The 14,312-nt window shown below is 34.0% G+C and overlaps 2 protein-coding genes across 3 annotated transcripts; both read left to right on the plus strand.

Annotated features, from left to right (window-relative positions):
• The first annotated feature begins 1,230 nt into the window (after positions 1-1,230).
• On the plus strand, positions 1,231-2,820 carry LOC149384195 (protein PHYTOCHROME KINASE SUBSTRATE 1-like). Its single transcript, XM_089629096.1, has one exon. It carries the CDS (start codon positions 1,433-1,435, stop codon positions 2,615-2,617), a length of 1,185 nt encoding a protein of 394 aa, XP_089485222.1. The 5' UTR covers positions 1,231-1,432; the 3' UTR covers positions 2,618-2,820.
• A 7,558-nt stretch (positions 2,821-10,378) lies between these two features.
• LOC149384196 (Putative methyltransferase family protein) lies at positions 10,379-13,786 on the plus strand. Of its 2 annotated transcripts, XR_016301784.1 has the most exons (9): positions 10,379-10,658; positions 10,865-11,011; positions 11,086-11,190; positions 11,589-11,675; positions 12,388-12,438; positions 12,512-12,605; positions 12,740-12,824; positions 12,904-13,132; positions 13,328-13,786. XR_016301784.1 is itself a non-coding variant. In XM_089629053.1 (8 exons), the coding sequence occupies exons 2-8, from the start codon at positions 10,910-10,912 to the stop codon at positions 13,061-13,063; spliced, it is 684 nt and encodes a 227-aa protein (XP_089485179.1). In that variant the 5' UTR covers positions 10,379-10,658; positions 10,865-10,909; the 3' UTR covers positions 13,064-13,223. The 2 variants fall into 2 exon arrangements, 1 of the variants encoding a protein (XP_089485179.1); XM_089629053.1 differs by lacking the exon at positions 13,328-13,786 and having other exon boundaries at positions 12,904-13,223.
• Positions 13,787-14,312: the final 526 nt, after the last annotated feature.

Here is a 14,312-nt window from a genome sequence, read left to right on the forward strand (position 1 = left end):
GACAGAAAAATAAAATTTCTATCGCAATCAAATTCTATGTAAATTACTAGAAAATAACTGTGATTTCTAGTTTTAAATTTTATTTAACTATGAGACTCCATATTATGCTAGTTTTCATGTAGTTGAATGATATAATTTTGTATCCATTACCAAAAATATGTTTTTCACTCAGCTTAGTATACTAAGTATATGTATTTATTTCCAAACCTTGCTTCTAACAAACATTTTTTTTTTTTTTTTTTGGTATCTTTGATCTATAAGCATTTGATTGGAAGTTTTGAACACATATACAAGTATACATTTTGTCATTGTATTATGCAATAAATATTTAGTAAAATTACTTTTCCATGAGAAAAATAACACATATATACTTTATTTTTAGTGAAATGTCGAGTTTAGCTTTAATTTTTAAAAAAATTCGAGTTTATTCCTTCTGTTGACTTAAAATGATGAAATTATACCATAAAATAGATAACAGTGCCACAAATCTATCTTTTATTATTTTTCATTGATGTTGACTTTGATATAAAAAATCGAACATAACTCCAAAGTAGTATCCTAATTCCCAAATTTCCAATTTTGAAATAAAAATTAGCCCTAAATCGAAGTAGACTAATAAAATTCATACCTACCAAGAGATGATTTTCTTCCGTGTTCGAATTGCAACTTCAAAACCTGAATTTCATGCTCAAATAAATGATTTTAATGACTATCGACTGTTGATTTTCACCCCTTTCTTATGTCTGCATTCTCCACGATTCAGATATTATTGTTTGTTTTTTCGTTTTGAAATAAATTACATATAAAGTACGAATGAATATGAGCAAAATGAGATTTACATATAAATATTCGAATCAACATCAATGAAAAGTTAAAAAAAAAAAAAATCTATTTTAAGGTATAATCTCGTCATTTTAATAAAAAGATAGTACAAACTCGATATTTTTGAAAATTAAAGATTAAATTCGACATTTCATTAAAATTTTTTTTAAAAAAAAGTATATACGCGTGTCATTTTCCTTTTTCATGACTCAATAAGACTGTTAACATTTCCCTGACGTGAGAAAGACCCATAAAAATCATCGACCAACTATACTTTTTCGAACATTTAGTGTGTCATTTTACAGAACGTGGGGCCCACCCACATTTTCAACTAATTAATTATAAACTTTTTAAAACAAAACATTCCCTCTCTTCCTTCCTCAAAAAATAAAAACAAATAAATTAAACATTTAGCTTTCTTCTTCAATCAACAACCCAAGTCATCGCACATTATTATTCTCTCTTCTCTCTCATCTTTATCATTGCCACGATCATGAATTCATGACACAATATAGCTACCTATACACTCGCATATGATCCAAGTCTCTCCCCATAAATATAATAATAAAAATTATACATATATTTCCGGTCATTGATCATACAAAGATCGATGGAGGGGAAAATCAACGGCTGCGAGAGCTTCAGAGACGCGTCGTTCTCGTACCTGAGGTCCGACCAGAAACCCACCGCCAGCGCTCGAACTTCCAAGGCCACCGCCGTCGCCGGCGAGGCCGAGATCAGCGTCTTCGGTGCCGAGCGCTACTTCAACACGCCTCTCCAACCCCTACACACTAACAGTAATTCTGACCGGAGACGAGAATCCCAGGGCGGCGCCGGCGAAGGTAACGGCGACGACGCAGCCTCCGTCGCCACCGTTCGGCCGGGAACGCCGAGCGCCTGCTCCGAGGGAAGCCGGAGCACCGCGATGCTTCTGAAGTCCAGCTCCGCCGCTCTCCGGCGATCCTTGTCCTCCTCCCAGAGAAACCACCACCGCCGGCAGAGGAGACGGCAGTGGCTTCTTGAAGGTTCTAGAAGCTTCTTCTCAACTCTCGGCTGTACCGGAAGCTGTACGGACGAAAAGTCCGTCGTCGTAGCCGATCCGAACCAAGGACAAAGCAGCCTAGGGCAAGATCAAAACCACCACCAAAGCCGCCGGTTCCGGTACGAGGCTCGGTCGACGAAGCGAGCCGAAGATCACTTCGCTTTCCCGATCCTCAACTCCTCCGGCGACGAGAGCAAAAAGCCGCCGCCGCCGCCGCCGGACGATCCTCCTCGGATGTCTCTGGAGGTCTTCGGGTCGAAGGAAGGGCCTCTCGGGGTGGTCGATGAGGTGGCGGCGCATCTCGAGAGGAAGCTCTCGGTGCTGACGTGGGACGCCATACCGGCCTCGGTCCCGCAGAAACCCTCCGGCTACGGCGGAGGAAGTAGGGTTTCGCCGAAGACCAGCCGCGGCGGCGGCGGAGACGACATCGACAGCGACGCGAGCTCCGATCTGTTCGAGATCGAGAACATAACGGCGAACCGGCGGGGCTACGCGGAGCCCGCCGCGGTGGTGTCGGCGAGGAACAGCGGCTACGAGCCCAGCGAGGCCAGCATCGACTGGAGCGTCGTCACCGCCAGCGCCGCCGCTGACGTGGCAGACCCCGAGCAGTACGACGAGAAGAAGATCTCCGCCAAGGCGGCGGCGGCGAAGCGGCGGCCCGGGATCGGGATGTTGGGCTGCAAGACTCAGAAGTCTGTGAGAGTCGCCGAGAATGCCTCCAGAACCACTGTCTATTCCAAAGAAGACTCGTGATAATAAATCATTATTTTTATTCATCATCAAATCAAACCCTAGCTTGTAAATCAGTGCATGTATGTTTGTGTATCTGTCTTTGTATTTCGTTTCCCTTAATTTTTGTGTTTTCGCGCGGTTATTGAAGAGTTATATGATCTCTTGTGTTGAGATTTATATATATTATTTTATTTTCCGCTCATTTTCCGTTCAATATATTATCATTAATACTATTATTAGTACTAATACAAATTGTATATTTAATTAGTGTATTATACTTCTTTGTTCCCTTGTATATACTGGGCTTGGAAAGTTGATTTACTAATGTTTTTATTTATTTTTAATCTATCATCTTTATATAACTAATTTATGGTTGCATATGGCTTATACAAGAGAGGGTAAAGATTTAGGCCATGCAATATATAATTTGTGTCATTAAAAGACAAAACAGGTGAAGAACATAAAAAGGATGAGATTCTGATTTGTCTAGATATTTGATTTTTGTACTAAAAAGAGTGACGTATCAATAAGGAAACCAAATATTTCTGACCACCAATATTGTCTATGTGACCCTGAATAATTACATGCTTTTGGTTTTGTGCTCTCTTGATTCACAGCTGAGTGGTCTTTCATGTTTGATTTCGGATCCATTGTTTTCTTCTTTCTTTCTTCTTCTTTATCAACTCGCTGTTTCACACCCACGTTTGCCTACTTATGAGGTTTACGTATCTTCAGAAAGGCCTTTGGAACTGTTGTCACGTAGTTCTTGATAGTATATATTATTTCAAAACCACATAATTGTATATATATATAGATATATATATGTATATATATAATTGCACCAGAAAGTAACATTATTACACCCCAGAAAAACCTCGTTCAAAGTCGTATTGTTGTCTCTTAGTGGATTATATATATGTACGTTATGTATGTTTATTTATATATATATATATATATATATATATATATTTCTGACATAGATATTTCTACGTGTGGGCAAAAGATCGAGAAACATATGTTTTACACCATATAATTATTTGTTTTTCCCCATGCTCTTGCTTCAAAATTAGCTCATGGCTATAACATTTTTGTAGATGAACTAATTTCTATTTCAAAACAATGCTCTCTCTCTCTCTATTATATATATATATATATATATATATATATATATATATATATATATCTGTTTCGTGGTCCCCAACCAAAGATTCATATTATTACTGCTTGCAAATAGAATCAACCGCATGCATAGTTTTTCTTCTTCTTGTGTGTGAGCACAAAGAAAGGAAATTATAAAAGAAAAACCACATAATTATTAAATTGAAGAATTTGGAGAGTATACCACAAGAAGGAAGATATAATTCCTGTATATGTGCTGTCACGTCTATATGATTGTAGGCGTAATGTATGGACCAAGAATATGTAGTTTGATCTACAATATCATTAATAAATGAGAATTTAAGATATATATATATATATATATATATATATATATATATATATATACATATATACACACTCGAGCAAGTTGTGTGGGACGACATTGAATTCCGTAGCCATCTTACAACGAAGGTGGACCCCACAGTCTCCTTCTCTCCCTTTCGCTCCAACAGAAACCAGCAGGCAAATCTAGTAAAAGAGTAAAACTAGTACTATGGATATTATGAATATCCATATATCTATCTTTATAGTTTTATGCCAACGCCTGTAAATGAAAGCGGTAAAACTGAAATTGTTTTGGATAAATGATTTTGCGTGATGAGTAGACCTTATAAGACAGCATTCACACATAGGGGACTGAAAAGGGACTTTTGAAGCTCAATTATTGTACATATATATTAGCTAAGACTTGAGGAATGGAATTTATCAACTTTTAGGCTTTCTAAATAGTACACCTGGTTCGTCATATTATATGAGAAATTTCATTTTATAGCACCTACAAGTTAACAAAATATCGGGATTAGATCTCACACTTTGAAAATATCTAAAAATGGATTTTTTTCCCAATTTCGGATATAAATACCCTTTTGAACAAATACACTCATTTCACTTGAGATATCTTCTCAATCTTTCATTCGATCTTTCACGCTCGATTCCGACGAGATATAACTAAATTCAATGAGATATGAAGGAATCCGACGAGCTATGATAACATAGAATGACAAAATTTTACGTGAATTTGACTTTTTCCGTTTAAAATGTCCAAAAAATATGAATTTTATCGTATAACATTGTACATTATCAATGTAGTACGATGTCGTACGATGAGATACGATACATTATAATTATAATGTACGATAAAATTCATACAAATTATAATGTACATTATAATTATAACGTACGATGCCGTACGATGTCGTACGATGCCATACGATGAGATACGATACATTATAATTATAATGTACGATAAAATTCATACACATTATACTTATAATGTACGATGTCGTACGATGAGATACGATACATTATAATTATAATGTACAATAAAATTCACACAAATTATAATGTACATTATAATTATAACGTACGATGTCGTACGATGCTGTACGATGTCGTACGATGAGATACGATACATAATAATTAAAATGTACGATAAAATTCATACAAATTATAATGTACATTATAATTATAACGTACGATGTCGTACGATGCCGTACGATAATGTACGATGCTATACGATAAAATTCATACTTTTTGAACATTTTACGCGGAAAAAGTTAAATTCACGTAAAATTTTGTCATTTTATGTATCATAGCTCGTCGGATTCCCTCGTATCTCATTGAATTTAGTTATATCTCGTCGGAATCGAGCATGAAAGACCGAATAGGGATTGAAAAGATAGAAAGTGAAAGTGAAATGAGTGTATTTATTCAAAAGGGTATTTGTGTCCGAAATTGAGACAAAAGTCCATTTTTAGATATTTTTAAAGTATGAGGTCTAATCCCGATATTTTGTTAACTTGTAGGTCTATAAAATGAAATTTCTCTATTATATTGTAGGATTTATAGTACTTTTACATTGAATCCATGGGGAGGAAATTAGGTATTTAAATCTTTTACATTAAAATTTTAGCTGAATTATTTAAAAATTGATAAAATAGTTTAAACTAAAGTAAGACATATGCATTATACTATGAAGACGTTCACATGAGTTAGATTGTTCTTTAATATTTAAATAATTTATCTATTTCATACCGTTTCTTCTCAAATCTATATAGTATTATTCCAAAATTTCAATTTCCATAGTAATATTTATATTTCTTTTTCTTAATTTCATTAGTTTTCAACACAAATTTGACCATAAGCATTTATATCTATAGAAATTAAAATTCGAATAAATAGGCATCCAGACTACAGTTTTACCTTCTAGAATCTATATTGTCTTCCCTTTTTAGTGGTTGATTACAGCACCAACTTTTTATGACTGCTTTCACTATTTCTTAAATGTTGATATCAAAGATTAAAATCCCGTGAGACGAGGATATCTCGCGTGGGACTTCTTAAAACTATAGCATGTGAAGTTCAAACACCTGCCTTAACGTTATTTTTAATAAATGTTTTGACGTATTTGGATTTTTGGGCTATTCAAAACTTGAGTAATTTAAATACAAAACGTTATTTTTAATAAATGTTTTGACGTATTTGGATTTTTGGGCTATTCAAAACTTGAGTAATTTAAATACAATTAGTAATTGTGAAATTTGTTGTAACTAGCTAAGTTTGTCATTTTTATTGGGGAAATAGCTCAAGTTTCATTTTATTAAGCAAATAACCCATATTTTCAGCTCAGACCATAACGCCCTTGATAAATTCGCGAATATGTTAATTTAATTAACCTACTGGAGTGGGTTAGGTTAATTAATTAACTTATTGGTTGAATATTAGTTTATGTTCTGATTTTTTTGTGAGTAAAGTTAATTTACTAAATGATTGAATTCAGAATTAGGTTTATTAATTGAATGCTTTGAATATCAATTGACTTAAGTTATGATTTTTGTAAATTTTTTGTGAATTTCAAATCCTTCACGAATCAGTTAATTAATTAACCTAACTCACTCCAGTAGGTTAATTAAATTAACCGATTCGCGAATTTACAAAGTGCCTCTCATCAATCCCCTCCATCGCCGTCGATTTTTCCTCTCATCCCGCCGATTTTCGAGTCAATCTGAGCCGTCGATTCTCCAAGCATCACCGCCGCCGGAGCTCGACGGAATCGACACCGTCTATGGCGGATCTTGACGGCGTCTATGGCGGATCTCGCCGGCGACGTTAGGGATCAGCAACGAGGATGGACGACGATTTGCGACGACGCAGCGGCGTGAAATGGATCGGCGGCGATCGGAGGCGTGAAGTGGATCAGTGGCGTGAAATGAACGAAGATAAGAACGAGTTTAGGTTTAGATTTTGGGAAAATTGAGTTTTGCTCTTATATATGAGGGTAATTTAGGTAGTGAAATATTAATTGGGCTATTCACTTAATTTATTCAAATTTGTGCTATTCTCTTAATATTGATGGATTGATTGGGCTAGTATTCTCACTCTCCCATTAGTAATTAGCATATTATACAATGATAAATGTACGTTTGTGTCACCTTTGTATTGTATAATAACAAATTTATTTCATAAGTGTTGTGTGTGTGTGTATATATATATATATATACATATACCATATTATATAATATGTAACAAAGTGACGGATATATAAATAAGCATATTATCCCAACTTGTTACTTATTGGATCTTAATATTATATATATATATATATATATATATATATATATATATATCAATTTGTAATAAGTTTTAAAAAAATCTAGTACATAAGAAAGTATTTTTTTTATATTTATTTGTTGTTCAAATATTCCGCGAAATACGATTTACCACACGATATAAAATACTCCAAACGTTCGTTAAATATCGTAGAATACTTTGATATGAGAAATCCTCAAAATTAGATGTGCGATATAGTTGTTAGACGCGAGATTTCAACCTTTGATATATATGTCTATCTTTATGAATTATTGATTAGTCTACCACGGTTAGTGTTTTTATTAGCGTTATATAACTAGATTGTCCTTCCAACAACACTATTTTAACTTTAATGTCGTCCGAATCTCATATTTTTAAATTGCAAATAATCAATTTTTTACAAACACGAAAGAGAAATCTTACAAGTCCGTAGGTGGTGATTCTTCAATTTTATATGATAGAAGTCTTTTTCATATTTTTATGAGTATAAACCGACATATTTATTTTATTTTAGTAATTATAACCCCATCTTTTTTTGTCGGAGATACTAATTGAAAATTGAAAACTTAAAGCACTAATCAATAATATGTAGACCAAGAGAGCATATTGAAGATATTTTGTTAGGGGAAAAAACACAAGGTCCAATAGAGGAAGAAAAAATAAAATTGGCACAAAGATCCCACCATAATATTTTCAAGGCCGAAAACCACCATAAACTCAAAGTAGCGTGACATGCATAATTTTATATTGTCGGTAGATCCAACAAAGATTGCTCACCATTATTTGTGTTCTTACGCGACCTATAGAACTCGGTTGTCCAAATCCCATATATAGAAACATAAGCTGAAGAATCATAGCAGGTCTTCCATATAGTGGGGACTCTTGGAAAGTAGTACACAAGTTTTGTGAGCTACAAATAAGCTTAAATAATTTTTAATAATCCAAGCTACTCTAAAACATGTCTTAAATTTCTTTCTCCCATGTGGAACAAACTTATACAGACTAACACGAATTGAAAGATAAGATTGAAGATATGTTAGGAATCTCACATCGAAAGTGAATGAGAACTAACAAGAGCTTATAAAGGTCATGGATTACTCCTCTCATTACCAATTGGTTTTGAGATGGAACCCCATGATACTTTCACATGGTATCAGAGCCCATTAATCCCAAACGGGTATCCGATCCAATCGTTGAGATTCGGCCCAAGATGAGCGAACGCAAAGAGCCGCCATCTTGAGGGGGCGTGTTAGGAATCCCACATCGAAAGTGAATGAGAACTAACAAGAGCTTATAAATGTCATGAGTTACTCCTCTCATTACCAATTGGTTTTGAGATGGAACCCCATGATACTTTCACAAGATAGAGATATAATTCAAGGGGTATTTATTTAAGGGTAAACTAACAACGTAGCCATTTTGAAACATGGTTTTTGGAATCTAACCAACGTTTGGTAAATTTTGCAATCTAGCCATTTACTGAAATTTACGGATATAAAATACCTAATTTACCATTTTTCTTATACTTACTTGATCAAAACACTAGTCCACGTTTGACCGGTTTGAATTGTATACATCCAATAAATTTCAGATTTTTTTCGTAATTTAATTGGATATTTAGCTAATTTAATAGGAGATTCGGTGATGTAATTAAAAGAGAAAATTTAATGCAATAAATGCACAAAAAATTTACCATAATTAACAGAAATTAACAAATCAGCGGAGATTAACAAAAATTTACAAACATTTACACTGTATTTGCTTACACGGCTATAATTTCAGCAATTTAATTTCAGCTTTTTGAATTCATAATATGAGATTCGGTGATGTAATTAAAAAGGAAATGAAATATTTATTTGATTGAATAAGTCAAACAAGATAATGAATACACGTAATTATGATAAAATCCCGTTCAAAATTAGAAAATAAATTTGGAAAACAAAAATACCGTATTAAATGTGTATTAAAGGAAAGGAAAGAAATCGGCTCTACCTGCACATATGTAAATTTATCATAATTAACAGAAATTAACAAAGCAACGGAGATTAACAAAAATTTACGAACATTTACACTGTATTTGCTTACACGGCTATAATGTTCATTAAAGAAAAAAACGTTCAATAACCAACTTTGCCAAGTATAGAATTTTTTTTTAAAATTCGAAATATAAACCGAATATAACAAATTCGGCTACAAAACCAAGTTTCAAAACGTGGGCTAGTATTTTTGAAACCAAACCAAGGCTAATATAGTAAATATCATCTTACATAAATATGACACGTCATCAAATTTGGCTAGATTCGAAAATTAAACGAAACGTTGGATAGATTACAATTGCAACGTTTGATGTGGCTTAGATCGACTAATTTTTCTTTATTTAAAGGACAATTAAGTTAATAGTCTAATAATCAACCATATTTTTAAAAAAAATAGTCAAAGTTTCATTTTATTAAAAATATAGTCCATTAAGTTGAAGTAAATTAAATTAACTAAACAATTTATTTAATTTACTTCGGCCTGATGGATTATTTTTTTTAATAAAATGAAATTTTGGCTAAAATCTTAAAGAACCTAATGATGGATTTTTTTTTTAATAAAATGAAATTTTGGCTAAAATCTTAAAGAACCTAATGAATTTGTTAGTTGCAACAATTTTTTTTTATTTAATTAATCATTTAATGACTGATAGTCGATAATAGTTTTATGAGAAATTTGCCGAACAAATATTGAATATTTACAAGTTGAAACACATATTTATCTTTTTTTTTTCTTGTTCGACAACAAAAATTATCTAGGAAATGCTTTGTAACCCGGGTCACGAATTCACATGACTCCCACCAAAAAGTGTTTAAAAAAAGTGTCACGTGTCAAAAAATGTGTGGATCGTTCACGTTCGTGACCCGTGCTAAATAGCATTGCTCAATTATCTAACATGAGTAGTTTCACTATTAGCACGAAGCCAGAAAATATGTTTTTTTTTTTTTTTTTTTGAAACACTGATGTTAATATATTCCTTTATAAATTTATAACGTTCCCTGAAACCAAATCTTTAGGGTCCGTTTGTAACTTGAGAGAAAAATTAGCTCCCTTTTTCCGATTAAACCTATAGCCGGCGTTGAAAAGCATAAAAAGCATAAGCTTTTTTCTTAGTCGCATTTCTTCGTCCCTGAACCCTCTCTCTCTCAGCTGTCAGAGCATACCAAACGAGCCCGACCGCCGCGAGCTCGAGCCGGTTCCCGATAGGAAGTGACTTACTCAGCCTCGCCGTGAGAAACTCACCGAACTCAGTTGACTCGCCCGCTTCGTAAAGGAAGTGAGTTCACTCAAATTTCAATTTGGTTCATGGAATCAATCTAATATATTTACTGCTTGTCGAATTTAGCGTATAAGAATCTGAAATTGCGTTCCAAACCGTTTGGAAATTGTGGTTGAATGGTCTTAGTCAGAATATGTGGTCATAATCAGAATTTTGATAAACATGGATAACAAATCTATAATTATGGCCGGGATGTTAATCAGGAGTCATTAGGCCTAATACGGAGTGAACGAGCCAACTCAGTGGAAATGGAAGAAGAACCATTTTCCTCGGTGAGTTCCACTACTATATCTCGTCATTGTTTCGGAGACGAAGCCGACAGACCGGAATTCACGCTCTCCATTATTGAGGTGCTTTCGATTTCGTCAAAAGCTTGTTCAGTCTTACCTTTTCTGGTGATTAATTTTTGTTCTTGATGGTTCAGAACATGAAAGAAGAGTACGGACTCTTTGTTTGGCCGTGTAGCTTAGTCCTTGCAGAGTACGTTTGGCAACAAAGATTTCGCTTCTCCAAATCCTCTGTGGTTGAGGTGACTTCTCATTTGTGATTTTCATTGCTCGAGTGAATTATAATTCTTTGTAAATGATTATGGTTTTCATGTATACAGGGAATCGTTTCTATATATACATATTCATTCTCCTAAAGTTTAGGGATGAAATTAAAAAAAAATTATCTTTGTTTCTGCTATTAATAATGCAGACTTCTAGTTTGTAAATTACATATTCTCACAGACACAAATGAAGCTTTTTCAACTTTCACCTAGAAATTACTGAGTGCTGTGTCATTTTGTAAATGCTGTAAAAATATCAGAAGCTGATACAGTCGGATGATTAATTAAAACATTTCAATAAAGTATTGCAACATTGTAGCTCGGGTATCTATTAATTTGTCTATGTTTTCATATATTTGGTTGAACATCCATAATAGCTTGGAGCAGGGACATCATTGCCAGGTTTGGTCGCGGCAAAAGTCGGTGCTGATGTCACTCTCACTGATGACGCCGCCAGATTGGAGGTAATTGATATTAGTTGATAATATGGGAGTTAATGTAGTATTTGGTTAAAATAAATATACATGACATTCACTTGGGTTTATTACCATGTCATGTTTTCTTAGTTTGTGAATCTAACTCCTTATCTGAGCCAGTTATCATACGCGAGTCTCAAAGGTTATGAGCTCGGTCTTCTTTTGGTTGTATTGACATACTTTTGCCTTCCGTCAGATCAAATTTTCCCATTGTGTTTTTTTACCTGACTTTGGTCATTTAGACCTTGGTCTCTGATGAAAATAGATATTCACGTTAGCTCTCTGTCTGGTGGAATTTTTTATTTTGTCAGACTTTCTCCTACACATTACAATGTTTTATTGAAAATGTATTATTATTAAAATTCTATGTAACTTTAAATCTGAAATCTTATTCAAATCCAATATAGCACCAATGAGTACATAAGAAATTTATTGAATTAATTATTTTGAATGAATAGATCCAATCGCAGCTTGGAATAGGGGGTTCAAGGGGATCAAGATTCTATGAATCATAGAACTATAATGAAATATGATCAATCGTTTATTTATTTGACAATGATTTGCTGGTATAAATTCTCCAATTTAGAATTTCAGTTATATTCTTCATCGACTACATCTTGAACTTTTTTTTTGTTCACATGGCCTATGGTGTCTGATATTTGAGAATGCTTATGATGACTTTTTGCTCTGGATTTTTCAGGTCCTTGGCAACATGAGAAGCGTTTGTCACCTGAACGAGCTCAATTGTAATGTAAATTCATTATGCTCTATCATTTTATCAGATTATTTATTTTACTCTGTAAGAATCTTGGTTTTAAATGTAGATATTAGGATTGACCTGGGGAGTTTGGGATGAATCTATTTTCAGTTTATCACCAAAAATTATTCTTGGGGCAGATGTGCTATACGACACTACTGGTATGAACTTAATATATATATATATATATATATATATATATATATATATATATATATTTTCTTTTTGGAGAAGATGTTTCCATCCTTAGAATTACACTGATGAGTAATTTGAGTTTAATTTTTTGTTTCCCTAGCATTTGACAATCTCTTTGCAACTGTGACTTTCCTGCTCCGAAACTCTCCTGGCGCTGTATTTATAACAACGTACCATAATAGAAGGTAGTTCTCAATCTTCTCTGTCTTCTCAGTCTTACTCAGTTTCCTCTAATAATGTCCTTTCTTTTCTCACGATACACAGTGGGCATCGTCTTATCGAATTCTCGATGAAGAAATGGGGACTGAAATGTGTGAAGCTTCTTGACGGCTATTCGTTCATGCCGTCTAACAAGGCAGCTCGGCTTAGTGGTAACCTTCAATTGGTAGAGATTGTTCTCAACTGTGGAGGGTCCGAGACTTGAGATACATATAAAGTTCCTCTTTTTTATACCGTCTCTACAAGTTCTTTTCTCGTGCATTCAGCTTTTAAGGTACTACTTTAGCTCATTACTTTCCAACATCATTATTCAGAAACAATTGATCCATTTTATAGTATTAATACAACACGGACGACTTAAAGCATCCCCATAATCAGACAAAAGAACCCTTAGTTGGCCACCGTTAAACATGCCAAGGATGATTAGCCATAGAATGTCTAATCAAGAATCCACATCAAAATTCATTAGGCACAAGCAAAGAAATGTACATTGATCCGCGACAATCAGCGCAATAGAATCTCGAGAAGCTTCTACTTGTTTGAGGAAGATGTGCACAAATCAGGGTATTGTCGATACGTAGCGAGTATAGAGGCCATCTCAAGAACTTGCTTAGGGCTTATTGAGGTCTTGCTTGCGGCCCAATCCATCACGCTGTGCCTCGACCGCTCGGTAGACTCGAGAATCGTAAGGAATTAATTGGGTTCGAATGATGATACTAGATTTGACGAGGGACGTCGAGATTTTGCTGGTGAAGTCTCTCACTCTTGAAATATCTTCCTTGCTGGTTTACTTCATTTTTTTTTTTTTTTTAATTTGTGATTGATTTACTAATTGAAGCAACGTACTTAAACGACAACATAATTGGTAGTTAAAAAGTGTGTGTACAGTTTACACTCAAAATATAACATCAAGGTGAATATCCATGACTACATGAAATTTTCCTTTACAAGTAACTGATTCCATGACTGGGTGAGATATATAATACCATTAGATTTTTGTCTCTTTTTTTAGGTTCGTTGACTCTAGAAGACGATGAATATATCCAATTAATGTTATATATAATTTAAGAAACTGAAGGTCCGAACATCTCAATGTTGCAAATCATTTCTAGGCTGTGAACATACTTGAACTATAACAAGTGTATGACGAATACAAAAAATGTAACAAAAATCTAGTCATATTTGAATGTGAATCTATTTAGCATGCATTAAAATAAGATTCAGGATCAATAATCAAATAAGACAGAATTTGTTACATCTTCATACGTTCTTTGTAAATGGCGACGACTTGTGTGTTCTTTGACAAGACTTCGAAAAAAAAAAATTCTAACAATGCACGAAAACAATTTTCGCTCATTCTTAAAAGTACTGAAATTCAAAAATACGTTTGGAACCTTAATGACTTATTAGCTCCTTTCCTCGAAGAGCTATTCTTAATATCGAATGAACCTGTA

This window comes from Urtica dioica, chromosome 10, assembly GCF_054948205.1.
Source record: "Urtica dioica subsp. dioica isolate 48M chromosome 10, U.dioica_male_clone48M_v1_H2, whole genome shotgun sequence".
Taxonomy (NCBI): domain Eukaryota; kingdom Viridiplantae; phylum Streptophyta; class Magnoliopsida; order Rosales; family Urticaceae; genus Urtica; species Urtica dioica.

Bases quoted from the DNA above. Each gene is read 5' to 3' on its own strand.
- LOC149384196 (XM_089629053.1), top strand. From the start codon at position 10,910: ATGGAAGAAGAACCATTTTCCTCGGTGAGTTCCACTACTATATCTCGT. The intron at 12,606-12,739 runs GTATGAACTTAA...TTGTTTCCCTAG, and splicing joins TGTGCTATACGACACTACTG to CATTTGACAATCTCTTTGCA. The intron at 12,825-12,903 runs GTAGTTCTCAAT...CACGATACACAG, and splicing joins ACAACGTACCATAATAGAAG to TGGGCATCGTCTTATCGAAT.
- LOC149384195 (XM_089629096.1), top strand. From the start codon at position 1,433: ATGGAGGGGAAAATCAACGGCTGCGAGAGCTTCAGAGACGCGTCGTTC.